We start from the raw sequence: 24889 nt of genomic DNA on the forward strand, positions 1-24889 counted from the left end.
GTGTTTTCTACCATTTCTTCTTCGTTTTGTATATCTTTTCGGTCTCATATAAGGTCATATAATAATGCTGAGGCAGCCAATTAAAATGGTTCATTGAAAATAACACGATCACTCTAATTTTTGAAAGATTTTGAAAGTCAAAACCAAAGCCAGGATGCAAATGTTTTAAGTTTTAAGGAATAATGTACAAGACTCAATGACTGACAGGTAGCCTCCTTGCAGGCCTTCTGGGTGGCGTCTAGATCTAGATCTTTTGCTGGGTAAATCTGGCAGAAGGCCTGCAAAGCTCGGCAGAAGGGCTGCGCAAAGGAGGCTACTCTAACGGATCCCTAAGAGGTTCATTTGGAAAATGGTGGCTGTCGTGGACTGATTGTTAGAATCGTGGCCCCCCATTGCGCATGGCCGCCGGCTAAATCTCTCATACTTGATCATTTAATTTGAATAGCACGGATTCGAAATGATGACACTGGATTTGGTCGACTGTTAAAATTGTATCACTTTATTTCCCCTTTTCAATGCATTAAGGCAGTAGTACGTGACAATAACTTATCCCTTTCCGATTTCGAAACTTTCGGATCGGGCGTGCAAAGCCCAAAAAATCCTAAATAAAGTAACATATGTTTTCTTTCATGAATTGAAACTATGAAGTGCACATAGCTAATATCAATATAGTAATTAGGGCTTTTACATAAATGTTTGTTTTGTTTCAGCAACGAACTCATATCTAATTTGATAAAGTATATCACGGCGTACAATATACGGTTATATTGTTTGTATATGGCATTCTCAATTCTGGAAGTATGTTCAAACTCAATATAATATTGGTAGCTCTATGTTAATATTTTCAACATGAATTCGTTATTTTTGTCTCTTTTGTTTGTTTTCTATTCATATACAATGTAAACGATTCATCCAATCCAACAAAATTTCTCAAAGTCGTTACTACAAACACCACATGAGCTATTTTGCCTCCCCCTTCTTGGCTTGCGTCTGCGCAGTAGCGTCCTCCAGCTGGGTCCAAGCCCCTTCCCTATCCCCCTCCACCTCCCTCTGCAGCTGCGCAGTAGCCTTCTCCAGTCGGCACGCCTCCCGGTTCCACTGCTCGTTCCTCCGCTCCGCCTCGTCCACGCATCTGCGCAGGCGCGTCAGCTGGGCACGGTTACGCTTCTGTCAAGAACAAACCAGAACACGAGATATCAACACCGGAAATTCTGCTAAAGTACCATAGAAAGCCGTTAGGGGTCCTAAAATCTAATCGACATACCAAATATCATCCACGACTTCTCGAGTTATACTAGCTACTGTCCATAGATAAACAGACAGACGCAACCGGAAACATAATTTTCTTGGCGAAGTGCGATACAAACATGTATTACAACCCTATGGGCTAACGTGGACACAATTTCTGGACTAGTCTACCACCAGGGCCACAGCTTTGTCCTATAGACTTTTTCAATAACCTGGAACGACCCGAATCGGAACGGACAAGGACCATACGCTAACTTCCATTTTGTTATTAGCTTTTTGTATGAATACCATGCTATGTGTAAGGACAGATGTTTATGGATTTATTGGGACTATATGTTTTGGGATTTATTGTTTTTCATGAATAAGAAAAAAATCCCTAACAAACCTAGCTAAGCTCGGTTTTAAACACAAACACACACACACACACACACACACACACACACACACACACACACACACACACACACACACACACACACACACACACAAAAAAAAAAAAAAGATGGACCCCTGACGCCACATATCCGGAAAGTTGCACGGAAAATAGGACAGAATAGGGTATAGACAACCGCGTTATGTGAATCAAACAACACCGTATGCGATGTGCTATACTTGAAGTACATGTATCTTTATTACTTCCTCTTACCCGGAGCACCTCCATGTCCTGTCGGAGCTGCATCTGCCGTTCCTGTTCCCGGTTGACCTGCCCCTGCTTCAAGGCCACGCCCTGAATCAGACAAAGACATTCTAAAATTGTCTCCAGATCATTTGATTAGAACTGATATGATTCTCGTGAAAATATGGGCTGGCAGGGGCCAATTTTCACCATAAGGAGTTATCCTATTTCCTTATTGGTGAAAATATGCGCTGGCAGGGGTCTTAGTCCATATTTTTCACCATAAGGAGAAATGGTCTCTAATTTCTGATAAAAAATGTTTAAGAGTTTCTAACTATCGCTATCCCATGTAGAAGTACAGTAGTTAGCTTGCACGCTTTTTCAAGACAATGATTTTTTGACCTAGATAAAAGTAATAAATAGCCAATACTATTTGATTCACACGTAGGGCATTGTTCGATTACAGCCGCAGCCAATTTGCTAGTCGACGCAAAAGTTGCAGCTAGTTTATAGCAACAGCAAGACACACAGACAGGCAGACGCTGTCCAAGATATAACCTGGAAGGTAATTAACCCTAGGACCTGTTCTAGTCGCTGTTTCTCCGAGCGGATCCGGTCCAGCTCCTGCAGTACCTGCGCCTGCCGCTTACCGCTGGTGAGCGCTTCCGCCTCCACTGGGTTAGTCTCAAGTTCATGCTCTGAATGGTGAGAAACAAGGTACTAGTACGTTGATGAAAGTTAGACATCCAGGCAGTAAGATACGCTGAAAACATATCTATTCAGAGTTTTGGTATAAAACCTGGTGTTCTCAGTCCTATCGTTAGTCACTGACGAAAGCCAGTGGATGCTGTCTGGAACGTCTGACTGTTTCAAAATTTTATCCAGTTGCTTGAGTAATTATATTTGGCGCAAGGTACTACGTAGTAATTCATGATCGAACTGCGACCTCATACTAGTTCCTTCGCCAAGTAATTTTGTCTCATTACAATGCAAGTGATATGCAAAGAAGCCTCTTATTAGCATAATTTGTTTGAATTCATTATCACCTCTTTCAAAATCACATATATTGCAGATATCCCTCTTAAACTGGGTCCTAGATTATAAATACAGGCGCTCCCTATTGTAGAATATCGTCACTAATCATGCGAAGGGTATTAAAGTTAGCATAATTCATTTCTGATGATATTCATCTTTCTCTAACATTCATGTTGCACTAGTATGAATGCATCAGCAATTTTCTCATTGTTTATACAAATTAGGTATTGATTTGCATAATTTATATCCGTAAATGTTCCTCTCGAACCAAGTTACATCTGTAATGAGTATGAAGTTCCTGTCGTTTAGTACAATTGAAATATAACCTATTCTCTCATCAACTATGCGAACCAGGTTCTAATTTGCATAATCAACATACCATTACGTTGATCTTCATCAAAGGTACCTACAGGTCAAAAGTCATGAAAATTCATTTATTCCTTCTTGACTTATCCTGTTTCAAAATCTGCAAGTGAAACGCCCCTGCAGTTCCAAAGAAAGCTACTTGAGGGTCCAAACGTATGTCACTTTTTGCCAAGCACAAAGACTATCTCCTTCCCAATCTTGGACCATATAGTATGTCCAGAATACGAGATATCGAAACTGGTAGTCCTGCTGCAGTACCACGGAAGGCAAATAAGGGGGCCAAACTCTAATCGTGTCTTCATTTTGCCAACACCTATACCAACACCAACATAAAAACATTGTTAAATTGTTATCCACGACTTCTCGAGTTATACTGTTCACACAGACACATACGCACCAGAAAACATAACCTTTTGGCGAATGTAATAACGTCTATAATAATATAACTTTATTGCACAACAATTGTACAAGTTACAAAGTATGGCATCCATCTAACAAATACAAGATGTTGTAGTAGTATGGGATGACCATGAGATTTTACAATCATAGGAGTTTCCAACGACTAGACATTCTTTAATACATTTTCCTATGTATACCATACAGGGGTTGTCACATGTCATTATGTACTTAAATTTGCTATTCAAGTCCATTGAGATAAATCCTGGTAACGACGATAGCATTGAGTATAGTGATCATATGACCTTTGCCCTGTTTCAAAGTTCATGGGCTAGCGGGTGATGACCTAGTAGCTTGTCACGGCTAATGTCATGCGCAGCTAGCTGGTGTGTTACGCCGAAGGGTGCCCATACCGGCTATATACGAGTATAGATACAGATACACGAAAGTGTGCGTCGTTTATCCTCACTGTTGCAAGTGAGAATTTGTCTTGATAGGAAGTTGTTGCGATCAGGAATTGCTTGGTTGTCTTGACAGATCTAGACTACTCAGGAATGAAGAACCCGGAAGTAGTGTTCTTGGTAGTTGTTCTTTGCGGCCATGCAGGACTTCAGCCCCACCTGTGGGGTGCCGCAGGTGAGACAAGGAGACTCACGGACTTCCTTGAGCGTTCTGGCCGGGACAAGGAGTCGTCAGGACAGGTGGTCATATCTCAAGTCGGCTCGGGTGAGCATCTTGAGGAGCGAGTTCGTGCTAACCAACGCGGAAGTGTCCCACGAGGAAGTCTTCCGGCTCAGGTGCACCCAGGTGGCGTGAAGGGGCTGCACCTGAGTCTGGCAGGTGCCGGACAGGTGCGAGCCATGTGGATGAACCCCGTTCCCTTCACCACCCCGTCCGACTTCAAGCCACAGTGCGTATACACCGTCCTCGTCGAGTCACGGGTCACTTCGGTGGAAAAACAGTCGGCAAAACACCAAGACGGCGCCCCCCTGATCCGAAGTCACGATCGTTCGGAGCTTAACACTAAACCTGACAATGGTATATTTTCCGAAGTTCTTACAAACGCAAAGACTGCACCAAGCGTTGCAGTGGGGCGAGCGTACACGTACACGGCAGGAAACTTCAAGGCGACGCTTAACGAAGCCGTGATGAAATACGAAGGGAGTGTTCCTGTCACCATCAACTACCGGTGTGGCGACGGGAACTACGTCATGAGTCCGCCCTACAACTTTACCGTCCAGTCCACAACAGCACAGAGACGCAGTAACACTAAAGAACTGCAAAAGAAGCACCTGATCAACTCGTTTAGAAACTTTTCTCCCGAGACGTCTTCTAAGGTATCACCTGGGCTCACCTGTGCAGGTGAAGCATGTGTTACAGGTGGCGAGAGGGTGGGTAAAGTGGCCCTGATCGCGGACATGGGGATAGAGGAGGATTCTTTCACAGTCAGGTCCATCCAGCGGCAGGTATTAAAACTACACCTTTTTATTTGATTTCTTGTGTTTGTGTGTCTGTTTAATGTTGCTATATTGGAGGGGGTGGACTCGCACCCAGTTGTCAGAATCTTTGTTAATTCCTAACGATTAAGCCTCTGTTACATATTCAGGTGCTTTCCCTAATCCCATGGTCGGTAATGTGTAAAGCCCCGGTACATAGCTCTCGTGCTCGGGATGAAGATCATTTCATTCATCTGAAGTACAGCCAGTCGGTACCCATCCGAGTAAGGAGACTTTTGTACCGCGTGCTCGAGAAATGACATGTACATAAGTTTGGGCCATATTTGTCTATATATATATTTTTTCTTCTTGATATTCAAGTAGATAAATGATTGTAAAACCCCAGGTAGACCAGGGAGAGTTGGGCTTTGTGCTCCACGCGGGAGACGTGAGCTACGCGGATAACTTCGGGACAACCTTCGGCACCGGCGACGGCAATAACTCCTGGGTCTGGGTACAGTACATGACGTCACTACAGAACGTCACCGCCCGGGTACCCTACATGACCGCCCCGGGAAACCACGAAAGACAGGTAACACAGATAGATGAGATGATGTTTATCCATTCATCATAGGGATGTCCCTGTAGCGCAATAGGTAGCGTCTTCACCGTTGAGCTCCTAGTTCCAATTAGTTGGTAACTGGGAGACCCCGGTTCGAATCCGGAGAAGGGTATCTTTGTTTGAGCTGCATCGTGATTTGATTAGAATTCTACCATTTCTAAACCCTAATATCTTTGTATCTAATGGATATAGATAAAGCGCACACCTAGATAAAGACGTAAAAAAACCGCTTCAGAGCCAATTGTTTGCTTGAAGATTCTAGTCTACCTGAAGTACCTATCTCATTGTGTGTTTGTTAGTTTGACTTTGCCGCCTACCGCAACTGGCTGCACATGCCGGGGAACGAGAGCGGGTCCTCGTCCCCATACTACTACTCGTTCGACTACCTCGGGGTTCACTTCGTCGGGATCTCGACGGAGCACGATCTGAGCGGGAACTCCTCTCAACACAGGTCAGGGACGGTCACATCTGTCGTGCGACATGTTTACGAATAGAGCAAAACTCTATGTATACATATAGCCGGTATAACCACCGCTTCGGTGTAAAACATCAGCTTCGCAGGCACGCGGTGCGACCACATACAGCTGTTTATATCACACTGAACGACCTGCCACAAGTAACCTTTGCGCATCTATATGCTGTATGCATTGTTTAAAGCTATCTAGCGAGGATGCCCTTACGGGCCTATTTGTAACACCTGTTAGAAAAAAGCTCCCAGAAATAATCTGCGATGGCATCTCGACGGACACGGCACTCGGTATTGGTCAGAAAAACAACGTCAGACGAGATATATTTGTCTCAGAAAAACCGTCTATTCATCAATTGCGTCGTGCTCTTACAGGTGGTTGGAGCAGGATTTGCGGACCGCTGACCTGAACCGCGCCCAGGTGCCGTGGATCCTGGTGTTCGGCCACAGACCGCTCTACTGTTCCTCCGCCATATTCTGGACAACCAGGTATCATGCATGTAGTTTCAAGTAGTTCGGTGTCCATGTACACTCAAACACTCACACACACACGCACACACACAAACAAACAAGCCCTCACACACACAAACAAACAAGCCCTCACACACACACACGCACACACACAAACAAACAAGCCCTCACACACACACACGCACACACACAAACAAACAAGCCCTCACACACACACACGCACACACACAAACAAGCGCTCACACACACACACGCACACACACAAACAAACAAGCCCTCACACACACACACACACGCACACACACACACACAAACAAACAAGCCCTCACACACACACACGCACACACACAAACAAACAAGCGCTCACACACTCGCACAGACACACACACCCGCGCGCGCGCACACACACGCGCGCGCGCACACACACACACACACACACACACACACAAACAAACAAGCGCTCACACACTCGCACAGACACACACACCCGCGCACACACACACGCGCGCACACACACACACACACACACACACACACACACACACACACACACACACACACACACTCACACACACACACACACACACACATTGGCTGCAGGACCAGTAAGATAGAACCAGTAAGATAGCAGTCTTCTGTCATCCAACACTGAATTGACATACATTCGACTTTCCTATTTTTGTCCCTTTTGATAGACGTGGTAGAACATATGACATGCAGACGACAATCATCAAATTCCTTGTTTGATTATTTGGTTGTGACAGTGATTTGAAATGCTTCAAGATTGATTGATTGATTAATTGATCGATCGATCGATGCATTTCTTTTCAATCAGGTGCACGAAAGAGGCCCGCGAGTACCGCAGCGAAATAGAGGAACTCTTCCAGCGTTATCACGTGGACGTGTACGTCTGCGGACACAATCACCAGTACGAGCGGTCCTGGCCGGTCTCCGATGGCAACGTCACCGCCAAGAACTACAACAACCCCGCGGCCACCGTTCACATTGTCACTGGAGCCGCAGGTAACGTTTGTCTGTCAGGGACTAGAGTAGAGTAGAGTACTGTAGAGTAGAGTAGAGTACTGTAGAGTAGAGTAGAGTAGAGTAGAGTAGAGTAGAGTAGAGTAGAGTAGAGTAGAGTAGAGTAGAGTAGAGTACTGAGTAGAGTAGAGTAGAGTAGAGTACTGTAGAGTAGAGTAGAGTAGAGTAGAGTAGAGTAGAGTAGAGTAGAGTAGAGTAGAGTAGAGTAGAGTAGAGTAGAGTAGAGTAGAGTAGAGTAGAGTAGAGTAGAATGAATATTTTGGGAGCAGGTAAACGGGTATCTCATTAGACTGCGGCACGTTGACGACCTCGCTGTGTCCTAAATTGGATTTGTGTTACCCCTAACTTTATAATAGGAATATCATGCTCAAAAGTATGACTAAAAGGACAACAAAACGCACAAAGCGTAAAAAGGATTCGTTTTTTAACGACGAAATTCGATGAGCGAATCGCTCGGCCGCAGCGAGGTCGCCAACTTGCCGCAGCGTCAGGTGTTTGAGAACAGAATAGAATGGAAACTACTTCCCGTTGTTTGCACAGGAAACCCTGAGGGGAACGACCCGACGTACGTGCCGTGGTTCATGGTGCCGTGGCGGGCCGACTACTCACTGACGGTAAAGACGGGATGGACCCTGATGGAAGTCAACTCCTCAGCTCTCGCCTTCTCCTACATACACAGCGCGGACTCCAGCAGGGTGGTGGACAGTTTCACCATCACAAAGACGCCATAAAATCCATGTTCATGAACGAAGGAATAAACGTATTTGCATGAAAATATAATTTTTCTTTGAGATGTTGACTTGTACATGACGTAAAGTCACAAACAAAATCGGAACCTGTAGTCTAAAATCTCCCAGGGGTCAAAAGCTACACCACTTACTTTCTACCCAAGAGCTATCTACTACTAAAAAGATTAAGGGACTGATTGACCCAAGGAGAAGAACCGGGTCATGGACATATAAATGAATAGATAAATGGACAAAGTTAGTGAGAACGGGCAAGGATGTTCTCTGTATCAAAGATTTAATATCGCGTTCTTTGTGTTCCGTAACACGGCCAGATCACTTCCCGCCTAGCTTGTATCTGTGTATCCCCTCTGTTCAGGATAGTAGCACGACGGGAGGGAGGGGGTAATCTCAAAAAGTAGCGGGTCTGGGGCCGTGAAACTCCGTCAGAGGCCGGGTAAATATGTGAACCGAAGACTGCGCTATAATGTTTTGCATTTCGCGCCGCAATTGACTCAAAACGAGCAACTTTTTAACATTTTCGGCCTTTATTGAGGCGATTTTGCTGTAGTTCGGTCAGGAGCTGGACGTGGTCAGGAGCTGAGACTATGCGGTTAGGAGCTGAGACCGTGCGGTCAGGAGCTGAGACCGTGCGGTCAGGAGCTGAGACCGTGCGGTCAGGAGCTGAGACCGTGCGGTCAGGAGCTGAGACCGTGCGGTCAGGAGCTGAGACCATGCGGTCAGGAGCTGGACTGTGCGGTCAGGAGCTGGACTGTGCGGTCAGGAGCTGGACTGTGCGGTCAGGAGCTGAGACCGTGCGGTCAGGAGCTGGACTGTGCGGTCAGGAGCTGGACTGTGCGGTCAGGAGCTGGACTGTGCGGTCAGGAGCTGGACTGTGCGGTCAGGAGCTGGACCGTGCGGTCAGGAGCTGGACCGTGCGGTCAGGAGCTGGACCGTGCGGTCAGGAGCTGCACTTATACGGGGGTGCATTGACATTGTAGGTATCGTGACAGATAGGAACCACATCATCTCTATAACTGCGCTGGAATTTGCTTTAGGCTGTACATGTCCTTTCATAGGTCACATAATGACTGTTAATAGTTGTATTTACTAGGTACAGTGTCCTCGTCTCTTGCATTAGTTTTGGGGACTCCAGAGGATGTCATCCATAAGATTAAGATGGTATGGCCTTAAGTACAGTGTCCTCGTCTGACACTGCTGGTCTGAGGTGGGTGCTGCGATTTTGTCCTTTTAATGGCACAGTCATTGACATTTCTTGGGACGAATAATGACATTGTTACTAAAAATTACCTTATTTATAGATACCTTATTGTAGTTTTCAACCCTTGAATCCTGGATGTTGATTGCAAAATCAATACCAAATTGCAAGATCTTACACAATACTGTAAATGCATATAAGTTCGCGTGTTTTTATTTCGCGGTAGGGGGAAAATTACGTGTTCCCGGTGGTTTTAAGTTCGCGTTTGAAACAATAATAGCGCTACAGTCATAGGTGGGCAAAACGTTTCGCGGTGGTTTTAAGTTCGCGCTGAAAGTTCACCGCGAAAACCGCGAACATAAAACCACCGCGAACATTTCTGCATTTACAGTATGTTTGTGAACCAGATATTCGGGAAACCGAAAGGCACTCGTCCGGGACGGCCTAAGGTCACTCTCAGACGAACACTGCAAAACGACGGGAAGAAGCTGGGATTACATTCACTGGACGAAATGGCAGTAGCGGCACAAGACCGCAACCTCTGGAGGAGATGTATCCGAAGCCAAGTTGACCTATGCAAAAAGTTGCGGGAGGATCTATGGTCTAAGTAAGGTGTGAACCAGATATAGGGACACGTTCTGATGACTCATTACGTGTATGACGTGCTAAAAACGTGCAGGTATATTCAAATGAGCCTGGTATGGAGGTCACGCCTACGTGTAGTTTTTAAAGTTCCCTCAAAATTTGATAAGAAGAGGAATGCACACGTCACCACGTCCGCGGCAAATCACAGATCTGATCTTCCCTCCCATATGCAAATGAGGTTATAGATACCCCACACTAGAAGGGACGGAGAGCGCACGCCGCTTCCCTCACATCTTCGGCGACGGGACGATCAGAAGACCGACACCCATATCAACAACTTCAACTTTTGCCAACTTTTTAAAGTAAGTAAACATATAATGTATTACATCAACTAAGGTTGCTTTTTATTTCTTTGCATGAGTTAGCATCATTTTCTGTACATAATTTACAAGTTGAAATGAGAAATTTATCTTATTCAATTAATGACGATTTGCGTGCATATACCAGAATTTTAGCCAATGGCGTAAGTCGCTTTTTCTCCGAAAATTTCTCGCTGATGGTTTGATGTTCTAAAAAGGTTTTGAGTGACAGCGAGCCGCCCGTTCTACAGTCAAAGTATACCATCGGATTTCGGAACTGTAGGCATATTTGCAAATCGGGAGAGTTGCACTAATACCATGCCAAAGCTATCCCTTTAAAGCTCACACCTTTTTCTGTTAAATGGTTGGTCAAGGCCCTGTCACATACGTCGCACGACTGTAGTACGATCGTCGTACGATTGCATTCTTGAGACAGCCATGCACGTGTCCTGTAAAATTGTTACGGTAAGGGCTGTCTTAAGTGAGTTCCTTGTCACAGCACGCAAACGCTAATAAACTATTACAAAATACATGTATCTCTTTTCCGTGGCGTCCATGTCTGCATTGCTATGCATGTGCTGTCGACCTTCCCTATCACATCTGTTGGTCTCTTATCTAGGTCAAGTATTCTACAGGTCCCAACAGCTGGTGGTCAAACAATGGGTACACTACCAAACCTGTGTACTTGTTTCTATTATGTGGATACCTTCTGGCACATAAAACAAAACAAAACAACCAGCAGCAACAACAAATAACTAGGGCAAATAAAACACATCATATATAAAAACAAATTTCATGGAGATTTTGGGTCTTCGGACTCTTGTTGGAGGAGTTTTTAACGTCCAGACATTCTTTAATATATTTTCCTATGTATACCATGCAGGGGTTGTCACATGGCATATGTACTTAAATTTGCTATTCACTTAAGTCCATTGAGATAAATCCTGGTAACGACGATAGAATTGAGTAAAGTGATCATATGACCTTTGCCCCATTTCATGGGCTAGTGGATGACCCTGTAGCTTGTCCCGTGTACACTAATGTCCTGCGCAGCTTGTGTGTTACGCCGAGAAGGGCGGCTATATATAGATACAGATACACGAAAGTGTGCGTCGTTTCAGGCGTAAAATCCTCACTTTTGCAAGTGAAAATTTGTCTTGATAGGAAGTTGTTGCGATCAGGAATTGTTTGGTTGTCTTGACAGACTACCCAGGAATGAAGAACCCGGAAGTAGTGTTCTTGGTAGTTCTTCTTTGCGGCCATGCAGGACTTCAGCCCCACAGGTGGGGTGCCGCAGGGGAGACAAGGAGACTTACGGACTTCATTGGGCGTTCTGGCCGGGACAAGGAGTCGTCAGGACAGGTGTTCATGTCTCAAGACGGCTCAGGTGAGCATCTTGAGGAGCGAGTTCGTGCTGACCAACACGGAAGTGATCGTCCCCTTGTCCCACGAGGAAGTCTTCCGGCTCAGGTGCACCCAGGTGGCGTGAATGGGCTGCACCTGAGTCTGGCAGGTGCCGGACAGGTGCGAGCCATGTGGATGAACCCCGTTCCCTTCACCACCCCGTCCGACTTCAAGCCACAGTGCGTATACACGGTCCTCGTCGAGTCACGGGTCACTTGGGCGGAAAAACAGTTGGAAAATCGCCAAGACGGCGCCCCCCTGATCCAAAGTCACGATCGTTCGGAGCTTACATGGCTTAACACTAAACCTGACAGTGGTATACTTTCCGAAGTTCTTACAAACGCAAAGACTGCACCGAGCGTTGCAGTGGGGCGGGCATACACGTACACGGCAGGGAACTTCGAGGCGACGCTTAACGAAGCCGTGATGAAATACGAAGCCGGGAGTGTTCCTGTCACCATCAACTACCGGTGTGGCGACGGGAACTACGTCATGAGTCCGCCCTACAACTTTACCGTCCAGTCCACAACAGCACAGAGACGCAGTAACACTGAAGAACTGCAAAAGAAGCACCTTATCAACTCGTTTAGAAACTTTTCTCCCGAGGCTCCTTCCACGGTATCACCTGGACGCACCTGTGCAGGTGAAGCATGTGTTGCAGGTGGCGAGAGAGTGGGTAAAGTGGCCCTGATCGCGGACATGGGGATAGAGGAGGATTCTTTGACAGTCAGGTCCATCCAGCGGCAGGTATTGAAACTACACCTTTTTATTTGATTTCTTGTGTTTGTGTGTCCGTTTAAAGTTGCTATTGGAGGGGGTGGACTTGCACCCAGTTGTCAGAATCTTAGTTAATTCCTAACGATTAAGCCTCTGTTACACATGCAGGTCCTTTCTCTGATCCCATGGTCGGTACTGTGTAAAGCTCCGGTACATAGTTCATTTCATTCATCTGAAGTACAGCCAGTTGGTACCCATCCGAGTAAGGAGACTTTTATACCGCTTGCTCGAGAAATGACATGTACATAAGTTTGGGCCATATTTGTCTATATATTTTTTCTTCTTCTTGATATTCAAGTAGATAAATGATTGTAAAACCACAGGTAGACCAGGGAGAGTTGGACTTTGTGCTCCACGCAGGAGACGTGAGCTACGCGGATAACTTCGGGACAACCTTCGGCAGTGGCGGCGGCAACATTAACAACTCCTGGGTCTGGGTGCAGTACATGACGTCACTGCAGGACGTCACCGCCCGGGTACCCTACATGACCGCCCCGGGAAACCACGAAGAACAGGTAACACATATAGATAAGATGATGTTTATCCATTCATAGGGATTTTGATTTCGAATTCGAATATTCCCTGTAGCGCAATTGGTAGCGGCTTCACCGTTGAGCTCCTAGTTGGTAACTGGGAGACCCCGGTTCGAATCCGGAGAAGGGTATCTTTGTTTGGGCTGCTGCACTCGTATTTCGGAAAGGCAATGAGGCAAAAAAAAGTTAACTGGGAAGGCAATTCAATGCAAATTCAATTCAAAACATTTCTAAAGCTTAATACAAAATATATATTTGTATCTAACGAATTCATAACAGAAGCCAGAGTCCGAAAATCGCACACCAAGAGAAAGACGTAAAAAACGCTCGCAAAAACAATTTTCAGGCCAAACATTTGCTTGAAGATTCTAGTCTCCCTGAAGTAACTATCTCATTGTGTGTTTGTTAGTTTGACTTTGCCGCCTACCGCAACTGGCTGCACATGCCGGGGAACGAGAGCGGGTCCTCGTCCCCATACTACTACTCGTTCGACTACCTCGGGGTTCACTTCGTCGGGATCTCGACGGAGCACGATCTGCGCGGGAATTCCTCTCAACACAGGTCAGGGACGGTCACATCTGTCGTGGGACATGTTTACGAATACCGCACGGCGAGGGCATTCTTGGTACAGTCTGTATCTATAGAGCCGGTATAACAGCCCTTCGGCGTAACACACCAACTTCACAGGCACCTGGTACGACCACAGGCACAGCTAGTTATATTACACCGAACGACCTGTCACAACTATCCTTTGCACTTCTAGCTGTAAGCGTTGTTTAAAGCTATCTAGCGAGGAGGCTCTTACGGGCCTATTTGTAACACCTAATCTGCGATGGCATCTCGACGGACACGGCACTCGGTGTTGGTCAGAAAAACAACGTCAGAGTGAAGGTCAGACCAGATATATTTGTCTCAGAAAAACCGTCTATTCTTAGTTATTGTCATCAATTGTTGCCGTGCTCTTACAGGTGGTTGGAGCAGGACTTGCGGACCGCCGACCTGAACCGCGCCCAGGTGCCGTGGATCCTGGTGTTCGGCCACAGACCGCTCTACTGTTCCTCCGCCATATTCTGGACAACAAGGTATCATGCATGTAGTTTCAAGTAGTTCGGTGTCCTTCTACACTCAAATACTCACGCAAACACACGCGCGCGCGCGCGCGCGTACGCACACACACACACACACACACACACACTGAATTGACATACATTCGACTTTCCTATTTTGTCCCTTTTGATAGACGTGGTGGAACATATGACATGCAGACGACAATCATCAAATTCCTTGTTTGATTATTTGGTCGGTGATTTGAAGTGCCGTAAAATTGATTGATTAATTAATCGATCGATGCATTTCTTTTCAATCAGGTGCACGAAAGAGGCCCGCGAGTACCGCAGCGAAATAGAGGAACTCTTCCAGCGGTATCACGTGGACGTGTACGTCTGCGGACATAATCACCAGTACGAGCGGTCCTGGCCGGTCTCCGATGGCAACGTCACCGCCAAGAACTACAACAACCCCGCGGCCACCGTGCACATTGTCACTGGAGCCGCAGGTAACGTTTGTTTGTCTGTCAGGGAGTAGAGTAGAGTAGAGTAGAGTAGAGTAGAGTAGAGTAGAGTAGAGTAGAGTAGAGTAGAGTAGAGTAGAGTAGAGTAGAGTAGAGTAGAATGAATATTTTGGGAGCAGGTAAAGCGGATATCTCATTAGACTGCGGCACGTTGGCGACCTCGCTGCGTCCTAAATTGGATTTGTGTTACCCTTAACTTTATAATCGGAATATCATGCTCAAAAGTATGACTAAAAGGACAACAAAACGCACAAAGCGTCAAAAGAATTCGCCTTTTAACGATGAAATTCGATGAGCGAATCGCTCGGCCGCAGCGAGGTCACCAACTTGCCGCAGCGTCAGGTGTTTGAGAACAGAATAGAATGGAAACTTCTTCCCGTTGTTTGACCAGGAAACCCTGAGGGGAACGACCCGACGTACGTGCCGTGGTTCATGGTGCCGTGGCGGGCCGACTACTCACTGACGGTGAAGACGGGATGGACCCTGATGGAAGTCAACTCCTCAGCTCTCGCCTTCTTCTACATACACAGCGCGGACTCCAGCAGGGTGGTGGACAGTTTCACCATCACAAAGACGCCATAAAACCCATGTTCATGAACGAATGAATAAATGATTTTGCATGAAAATGATTTTTCCTTGAGATGTTGACTTGTACATGACGTAAAGTCACAAACAAAATCGGAACCTGTAGTCTAAAATCCTCCAGGGGCCAAAAGCTACGCCACTTACTTTCTGCCCAATAACTATCTACTACTAAAACGATTACGGCCACAGTATGTCCAGACCACGGGATATCAAAACAGGAAGCTATGCTGCAGTACTGTAAAAGCCGTTAGTAGGTCTATTATTAAACTGACCTTTGTTTTCCGACGCATACCCACCTACCAAATATCATAACGATATTTCAACAGCTTCTCGAGTTCTGCTTCCCACTCAAACAAATCCAATCAAAAACCCAACCACAAACAGCACTGAAGACATAATCTTCTTGGCGAAGGTAAAGATAAAGATGACGCGACGAAGAGCAGCACAGATTCAGTAAGGCAGTGACCTTGTGAAGAAGAATAAACTAGAAAAGCACGAATACGTACTCTGTGCCGTCAGGGCGGCTATCCTGTTTTGTTGACTCGTGAGTTCCAGTCTTACTGGCTCCGTGCTCTCGTGTTCATCCACCAGCCGCCTGAGTGCCGACATCCTCTGACGGAATTCCGCATGCATTCTGTCATAAAACCAAAGCGATTCATTTTTTTTTATTTTCGAAAATAAAACTTTCAAGGCACGTATTGTAGAATTTCGGTGCCAAAGCCGCAAATATTCTGAATGGAAAAAATGACAATTCAGATTAATATCGAGAACTAACTTCTTCGCGTCATTTTTTTAAATACATTTCAGCAGTTACTTGCTGTATTGCTATATATTGTTTGTCCGTTCTTTCATGTTACATGTACTTGCAATTAGCCTACGGGCAAGAACTTGCAATAAACTTATCATTATTACCTGGATGTCTAACCTTCATCGACGTATAACTATATTCTTCACTCGTGGTCAACGTTCAAGAGCTTTGATAAACTGATAAACTTTGATAAACTTTCGAATAACCCTACACTGTTACACCCTTTGTTCTAAATTTCAAATTCTTCATACTCCTCACCTGGTCTTTTTATACCTACCTTTTCACATTATGTTGCTGAGTCCTCTCTGACTCCATTTTCATCTTCAGTTCCAGACCCTCAGAAACTAAACTGTGCACCTCTGTAATGATGAACAGAAATGCTACTGTCTTATCAGAATTCTTGCAGAGGTAGAGGAACTGACATTCCGATTGGATTCCCCTGATGAAATATTATACCTGGTCTAGATGTGGTCCAGGAGGGATTGTACAAGTGTGAAAAGGGGAGAATCGTAAGACAATAACTTGATATAAGTAGATAGGGCAGTTGTAGGGTGATGAAACAAGAAGTTTAAAAAAGTCCCCCCAAGTACGTAACAAGACCTGTAACGTTAACATTGTAGACTTATTAGCATGAAAGTTCATCTGAGTTGGTAGATTACATTATGGAAACTGTTCTTCAACTCCCAAAATTGGACACACCAGGATTTTCATCTGAATCGCCGAGCCTTCTTTAGCTCTCTGACCAAGTCGCTTTGGATACACGACTTAGCGCATGTGACGTAAACAATGGGTCAAAAGTTGTTGGACGTCGGAGAGCTGAAGAGAAGATTGGGTGATTCAGTCGAAAATTCCGTCCAATATTCTGAGTTGGAGAACAGTTTTAAAAAGGTTGTAGACATAACGTGAATGCGTGAAAGGTCTATTGTGATCATTCTTAGACCTTAGACAAATGCAGTCAAAGGGCTGAATTGCGTCCTTTTTTTGCAAATGACTCTTAAGACAGACTGTTAATTACTCTCCCAAATTACAATCTGTAGAATTTTAGAATCTTACTCATAACGTTACTCTAAAAACACAATCAGCCTTAAAACAAATGATTTTTAAAACAGATCAGCCAAGGTTCACAGTACGTCAACGTCGTCTCGACTTCGTCTCAACAGTTAACATGTTCATTTTTTTAAGGAATAACGACTAATAGCTTGCCTTTTTGTAAGGCGTCGCAGGAGACTTTCTTCCTGGTGGACTCGTCTTGTGCGAGACAAATCCTCCTGGTGACACGGGCTACCTCTTCCTGAGTACTGTCAGCCCTCTCCGTCTCTAGAACGAGTTTTTAAGACACAAAAATATTTCTGCAATAATAATTATTGATAATAATCTTTCATAATCTTTATGTTGCATATTCATTCCCATGGAGATAAGTGCATAGGTGGTCTAACATGGTGTAATGAATATGAGAGAAATGAATTAAAAACTTAACAATACTTAACACTATACAAATGTACTACATTATCACAAAAAGACCTTTCCTGGGGTTGTCATTGCCAATGTGATATTATATTGCATAAACGTTACGTAACTACGCTTACAAGCGTTTTAAAACGCGTTTTCAAAAGCACCTTTAGAGATGCATTTTCGACACAATCGTTTGAATCCTCTTTACATTACATTTTCTGGAGGTGTTTTTGAAAACGCGTTTTTGAAAATGCACGCGAAGCGGTCCTAGTTTCACCGCTGGAAGTTAATTATGTGCAAAACCTGTTGATGTAAAAGTGGAATCATTGATTCTGTTCTATTTCCCATACCGTTGCGTCAGCGGTGCTCTGAGAAACAAAATTGATAAAGAACGTCTTTCGCGGGTTCGAACGTGGAACAGTGGAACGTTCGAATTTCTAACCGCTTGGCACACTTGAAATCTGCATTTGAGGAAGAAAGCTTGAATCATGGCTCTTCCTCGCCTGCTAGCGCTCTTCATTTTTGCTGTGGCGGCGCTCAACAGCCAGGCCACCTCAGTAGACAACGACCAACATGGGAGAGTCAAGAGGAGTAAATACGTCGGACCGGAAGAATTCCGCTGGCCGGACGGTAAGGTTTTTTGGCAATACCGCACAGAGTACAAGCACAAAGACAAGAGGCCTGAGCTTGAGCGAGCCATGTCTATCATCGAGAAGTACACTTGTGTCACCTTCGAGGAGCTCAAGTCCAACAGCCATCGGTTACCTTACTACCTGCGAATCGTGGACGGTCAGGGTTGTTGGTCGTCGCTTGGCTGCATGAAAAAAATCTATGGCAGTAGGTACGGCCGCCAAGACCTGTCGTTGTCTCGCGGCTGTTACAAGGGCCACAACATCCGCACCGTCCTTCACGAGCTGGGGCACGCTCTCGGTTTGTACCACGAACAGAGCCGCCCCGACCGAGATGACAACGTCAGTGTGTTCAAAGACAACATACGCGCCAGCGAGCTACCCCAGTACGAAAAGTACCCCTGGTCCGTCACGGGAAGGACTAAGGTGCCGTACAACTATGCCTCCGCCATGCACTATGGGTCACGGTTCTTCACCGACAAGGGCCTGGCCACCATGCAAACGAAAGACTGGCGCGATCAGTTCATGATCGGATTTTCGTCGCCCGGGCTGGGGGAAGCCGACTACCAGGCCATCAACGCGATGTACAAGTGTGACAAGAACTGCCGCTCGGGCCCAAAGGAGTGCCTGAACGAAGGCCAGCGCGTGCACAAGCCGATGACTAGCGAGTGTGAATGTCGGTGCCCGGAGGGACTGACTGGAGATCAGTGTGAGACCGTCTCTGACGACACCTCGGTCTGTGGAGGAGTCTTGGAGATAGGCGAGAAAGGAGGGATCATCACGACACCGGGGTTTCCCAGCCCCTACAAGAACGGCCAGCGGTGTACCTGGTTGATCAAGGCAAATAATCCAAGCGATCGCATCACGCTAAACATCACCGATTACGACTTGACCCCATCCGATCGCGACTGCTACGAGAAAGGGGAGGACACTCTGGAGATCCGGCGCTGGGGTCTGATTAACTTTGGCACCACATACTGTGCCAAGACCACCGACGATGTTCCACCCATCCTGACCTCCCTCCTAAACACGGTTCTCATCCGCTTCAGTGGCAACAAGGCCGACGGCGACCACAAGGGCATCCGCATCGAGTACACCATCAACAAGAAGAACGACGACAAGGAGGTGCTGGAGAAGTTCATTGAACTGCCCTTCAGGAAACTGGTCACCACCGAGCAAAAGACCATCCCGCTCATCAGCCCATCAGACTGCGCGAGAACATGTCTTTCTGTCGCCGACTGTAACTCGTTCGTTCACGGGGACCCGCACAATTCCACCTGTCACCTCTCACTGAAAATGGCGGACCACACCAACACAAGGATGTTCGTCGACACGGCCGCCAACTACTTCTACAAGAAGCCTGCGGGATACGACTACACTCCCCTGGACTGGTTCACCAAGAAGGCTGGCACTCAGATCCGAGGAAGTTGCGCCCAGCCCTTAAGAAAGATATCGCTGCTATCCTGCGCCACCGCTTGCCTCTACACAGGGAAGTTTCGATGCAAGTCCTTTGTTTACGGAGGCGACACGTGCCTTCTCTGCTACAGAGATACCATTGTGGCTGCGACAGTTGCAAACGCAAAAGTCGACACATACGATCGTCACGAGAAGCTGTACACATCCGACTTTCCTGTAGCCGAGGGTGGGCCCCAGACGCCAGCGCTCACACCGCGGCCTCGCAAGGACTGCTACTACAAGGAAGACCAGGGCGTGAGCTACGTGGGGACGTCTAGGAGGACGCTCCAGGGAATGATGTGCCAGTCGTGGTTCTACACCAAGGGATACGGGCCCGGGAGCAAGTTTCAGAAGGACAACCCCACCAGGTGGCGGAAGGACAAGTACTACTGCCGCAATCCCGGTGACGATCCCGAAAAGACCCGTCCTTGGTGCTACACCAACACTCCCTGCTACGGCATTTTCCCCCTGTCGCGATGCAAGGCGTCGGAAAACTGGAGCTACTGTAAGCTGCCAATGTGCACCGACTGATGATCTCAAGTAATTCTCAGAATGAACTTCACGCACTTTGCCAGATTTTAAAAAACTAACAAAAGCTTATTTTTTACATCCGTGTACAATCTGTATTTCTACTCATACACAGTGATACATACAACACTGTAGTACGACATCAGAAGTACATACAACGTATAACATACTCGCGAATGTGTCCATTTGATCATTTACAGCAACTACATGTAATCCCATTCATTCTGACATTACAAAAAGGTCATTTAGTATCATACCCTTTTGTATTTGTCATTACTCGAGTGCTTGACTTGTGTATCATGTTCTCAGTAAACAACACAGGATGTCAATGCGACAACACAAAATCCATATTCTCCAAGCAAAGGTTTCAGTCGGGGGCTAGTAGTGGCCGCGATTTCTTAAACGCATCTAAAAGCATTTTATGTAGCATGGAAACTGGGAATATTCTAGCTGCTGTAATGTTTATGAAATTGATATCTAATACCACTGTTTACCACATTTGCGCGATAAGATCATTTTAAAAGCACCCAAAAGCCGCGCGAAAATAAGCTACACAGTGATCTCTATAGTTTCACCCGCCTTGTGTGAAACAGAACGCAAACCGTTTGTCGTCGGTAATGGACCGTTGCCGTCGAACACCATATAGAACCCCCTGTTCTATTTGGAACACCTCCGTCAAAAATAGCGCTAGTAGGACAGAAATGGCACGTTACGTGAAATGGCAGGGAACGTATATCTGTGACAGATTTCTCACTGCATTGGCTGCATGAATGCTCAGGAAAATAAAAACGAAAAAACATCTCGGGCACTCAAGGAGACGGAGCTTGTAACACATTGCCAACTACTTCTAAGTCCGTTAGTGCAGAGTACCGTCTCTTTTGCACCTGTGCGTTATTTTGGTGTTCGACTGGAACGGTCCATTCTCGGCAAGTTCCGGCGACGCGACGTCATGTTCCAATAAGTCGGAAAATTTGAAAAAAGAATGGATGCTCCCAGTGGCGCTGACAGTGCTTGGATTTTTTTATCAGTGCTCACCACACAACGGCATCGCATCTTTGCTCCTTGAATGTCGATAGGTTATAGTATAGTGTTATTGAAACTTACTATGTGTAGAAATGACTGAAATTTGGAGTTTTCTTAATTCGAATTTGAAGCCACATAAAGTGCTCCAGGTGCGTTTCAGGGAGGCAGCCGTATACATAAGAAATCGCGGCCACCACTAGCCCGCCGACCTAAACCTCTGCTTGGAGAATACAAAATCCACATAATTTTGCAAGGCGTTCATCTTGGCTTTGTTTTGATTTTTCTTTGCCTTTGATTTCTTAAATTTCATGATTTGCAGATTAAGTCATGAACCAAAAAGATTGTGAAAATGCCTCGTAAAAGACGTACCTGCTATCAACTGCTCCTGCGAACGGGGATGAAAAAAGATCGAAGAAGGATATTAGTAGATGTCGTGCACAAAGTTCGATCCTTTACATATAGGTGTCTTTCACTTAACCTTGAAATGCGATTTGGGGCTTACTTTTAGACGGGATGGAGAGCAGAGCTGCAAAGTTTTGATACAGACGACTCAAGCGAATGCTCACAACATTTAACATGAAGATGGAATATGTGCTTAATACAGTAGTGAACTTGACGGTATTCTGTAAGAGTTAAGTCATTTTCAAACTACTTAGTAGGTAAAACAGATTTTGCGAGTACCTAGCACCCTTGATTTAATCTTGACGACATCACTTAGTAGACCTTCTAATTCAGGGTTCTTAATCTTATAAGAGTACAGTTATTTTCAAACTATACATACTGAGTACTTAGCAGCCTTAATTTATCATAGATGAGAACATTTAGTAGAGTTTTTGATTTCAGGGTTCTTGATTAACAAAAAAAAAGGATCTTGATATACTTGAAAATGCTTCAGAAGAGCCCTCTGTCGTGCTATCTCCACGTTCTGTCCTTCCTGTAACCGGGTGACTTCGCTGACAACTTCGGTAAGATCCTGGTCACCGTTCCCGTTCCAAGGACTGCGGGCTTCCCTCTGCGACTCTGGGGTGGGCAACTGTACCAAGTCACTCGCCGAGTAAATATCTGTGGAAATAAAGCATGGAATACCTGATGAACATTGAAAAAATATATGATTCGTATAGCGGGTTGCCTTTTAGACCATGCTCAAGTCCCTGAAGCCAAAACATTGGCACCAGAATGCAGTCCTGGCAAATATTTCTATATGACAGAAAAAAACAACGTTACTGGGCTCAAAGCAAGCTAGCTGTGATAAAGATACTAGTATGTCGTGAGACGTCATCAGAAATAAGGAATTCATACATTTTCTGAGCTGGGAAACCAAATACTTCTTTTTCCATAAGTCATGGAAAAATCAATCTCCTTGGGTCAGTAATGAAATGGGTTGTTTTCCCGAAGTCTCATTAACATTGGAACATTTGTTGGAAATCTATATCTTATATCTAAAGATTTATATTAGTCACAGGTTCATTCTGAATTGTTCTATGATAAAAAGAACCACGTTTGTTAAACTTGTGATGTTATCCCTGTGTAAAAGGAGATGTTATTTTCTGTCTATCCTTTTGTTTGCTTGTTTGTTCGCTTGCTTTTTGAGCCACATTTGTTCAACTTCTCCAACTCGTGTTGTTATCTCTGTGTAAAAGGAGGTATTGTTTTCTTTATATCTACTTCTTTGTTTGTTTGTCTGTTGGTCTTGGTGTATGTCTACTGTTATTTCAGTAGCAGGTTGGAGTGGACCAGGTTCAAGAATGACGTGTGCAACAGTCCTACACAGGTACTTCAGATCTCTAGTTTTGTCTCGCTAGCCTGGGTGCCATTCTATCTAGTTTACCACAAATGTCTGTGAGGGAGCGAGTGTGAGAGCCCCGGTAATGCTACGGTCACATTTCCAAACCGGGGCCCGGCCGGACAGTTTGCGGGAACGAAAGGTATGACATAAAGGACAACAAAGCACACAAACATAAAAAGTATCAATCATGAGCATAATTTGTGTATATTTCTTGGCATACATTTTCATTTTCCGTTCCCGCAGACACCCCGGCCGGGCCCCGGTTTGGAAATGTGACCGTAGCATTATGCTAGGGTCAACCCGGGGCCCGGTCGGGCTGTCTTCGAAAACGAAAAAGATCAAGAAAATACACAATTTACGAGGTATGGTAAGGAGTATTCTTTTACGTTTTGTATCTTTTTTTGTCTTTTATATAATATTTTTCGTTCCAGCAAGCTTCCCGACCGGGCCCCGCATTGTAAATGACTTAAAGTAAACACAAACTAGGTAGGATGGCAGAGTACAAGCGGTTGTCTCACACCTACCCATCTGACTTCTCGGTAGCCGCACCATGAACGTTTCCGGGGAGGCTCCGGTGAGCTGACCGCGCGCGCTCCTCGGTGTCTCCGGGAGGGTCAAGGGGTACACCCGCGGCAGCTGGCTGGCGAAGCACGGCGGCGGGATCACCAGCGGGTTGAAGGACACGGTCCCGTCACTGGACAGCTGCAGGGTCCGCCGCGGTCTGGGGGGACTGGGAGGGCAATGTTTTGGAAAACGGCCAAGTCCAGCAAGAATCGGATGCAACATTGGGTTCAGCAACCCGGCATGAGTCTACCGTGGTTTGGCCTGGCTCTCCTCGGGGCAGAAAGGGCTTTACGCTGCCGAGGTAATCGTTACGCGGTAGGAGTTTAATTGGACAACCACTCCTACCTCGTAAAACAACCACCAGCTTCAAAAGACTACCAGGCGGCAGAGAGCCCCGTCTGCCCCCCGAAGAAAGCTTACTAATTTGAAAGATAACCCGGCCTAACGACGATAGGCTTGATGCTGGAGGTGACTAGTATGTGTTCAGAGGAACACTCTCCTTAGTATGAGAGAAAATGAATGCCATCGGGAAATCTATGTTAATTTGGACGATCTTCGAATTTATAGGATCTTTATATCGAGATACGTTAGGCCTAGGGCCTTATCTTTCGTACAATTTAACGCTACTACAGATGCCTAATCGTTTGTAGGTAGAAAGCAAACGTAACCTTTCGACATTGTTGTTTGCAAACTAATACTAATAGACCGTTGTTTAGATATGTATAACATTAACGTTATGTTTAAATACACATATTCTTCCACGACTTGTAACCTGAGTCTTAGTCACTAGAACTAAGATCTATTAAACCAAACCTCCTTGATTAAACCGGAGTGCTTTCAGGAGAATAAAGGAATGGTTTGAGAACTGTTTGCCATATTTCTGTCCTGAGGTGTCACCAGGTATGCTCACCTGGACAGACTGTCTTCCATGTCGCGTCTTTTCCGCCAACTGTTGAAGAAATCGTCCGATCTGACAGACTGTCAAACAACGCGCCATTTGTTGATCTGCCCCATAATGCACTGGTAAATACAGACACTACCATTCACTTCTCTGTTAAAATTTGCATCATTTTCGGTAGAATTTTCACATTTCAGCAAAACGTGACCCTATATTCCACTTAGAAGTAAATTTTATCATGATTTACACAAATAGTTACTCTAAAAATCTACTTTATTTAGGACAATAAGGT

General features: G+C 45.5%; 4 protein-coding genes across 4 annotated transcripts; 3 read left to right on the forward strand and 1 right to left on the reverse strand.

Moving 5' to 3' along the window:
• Window positions 1–471: 471 nt before the first annotated feature.
• Window positions 472–24723, reverse strand: LOC136427865 (coiled-coil domain-containing protein 122-like). Its single transcript, XM_066417057.1, has 10 exons — window positions 24610–24723; window positions 23660–23865; window positions 22230–22411; window positions 21719–21734; window positions 17466–17579; window positions 16540–16621; window positions 15961–16088; window positions 2447–2562; window positions 1895–1975; window positions 472–1167 (listed from the first exon to the last, which is right to left on the reverse strand). Exons 1-10 carry the CDS (start codon window positions 24627–24629, stop codon window positions 961–963), a joined length of 1152 nt encoding a protein of 383 aa, XP_066273154.1. The 5' UTR covers window positions 24630–24723; the 3' UTR covers window positions 472–960.
• LOC136427864 (uncharacterized) lies at window positions 4073–8477 on the forward strand. Its single transcript, XM_066417056.1, has 6 exons — window positions 4073–5127; window positions 5504–5689; window positions 6019–6170; window positions 6561–6674; window positions 7492–7679; window positions 8238–8477. Exons 1-6 carry the CDS (start codon window positions 4216–4218, stop codon window positions 8426–8428), a joined length of 1743 nt encoding a protein of 580 aa, XP_066273153.1. The 5' UTR covers window positions 4073–4215; the 3' UTR covers window positions 8429–8477.
• LOC136427862 (uncharacterized) lies at window positions 11790–15498 on the forward strand. The gene is made up of 6 exons (XM_066417055.1): window positions 11790–12736; window positions 13090–13281; window positions 13709–13860; window positions 14268–14381; window positions 14667–14854; window positions 15261–15498. The coding sequence occupies exons 1-6, from the start codon at window positions 11801–11803 to the stop codon at window positions 15449–15451; spliced, it is 1773 nt and encodes a 590-aa protein (XP_066273152.1). The 5' UTR covers window positions 11790–11800; the 3' UTR covers window positions 15452–15498.
• LOC136427861 (blastula protease 10-like) lies at window positions 18151–20582 on the forward strand. Its single transcript, XM_066417054.1, has one exon. The coding sequence runs from the start codon at window positions 18203–18205 to the stop codon at window positions 20327–20329; it is 2127 nt and encodes a 708-aa protein (XP_066273151.1). The 5' UTR covers window positions 18151–18202; the 3' UTR covers window positions 20330–20582.
• Window positions 24724–24889: the final 166 nt, after the last annotated feature.

Source organism: Branchiostoma lanceolatum, chromosome 2 (assembly GCF_035083965.1).
Source record: "Branchiostoma lanceolatum isolate klBraLanc5 chromosome 2, klBraLanc5.hap2, whole genome shotgun sequence".
Taxonomy (NCBI): domain Eukaryota; kingdom Metazoa; phylum Chordata; class Leptocardii; order Amphioxiformes; family Branchiostomatidae; genus Branchiostoma; species Branchiostoma lanceolatum.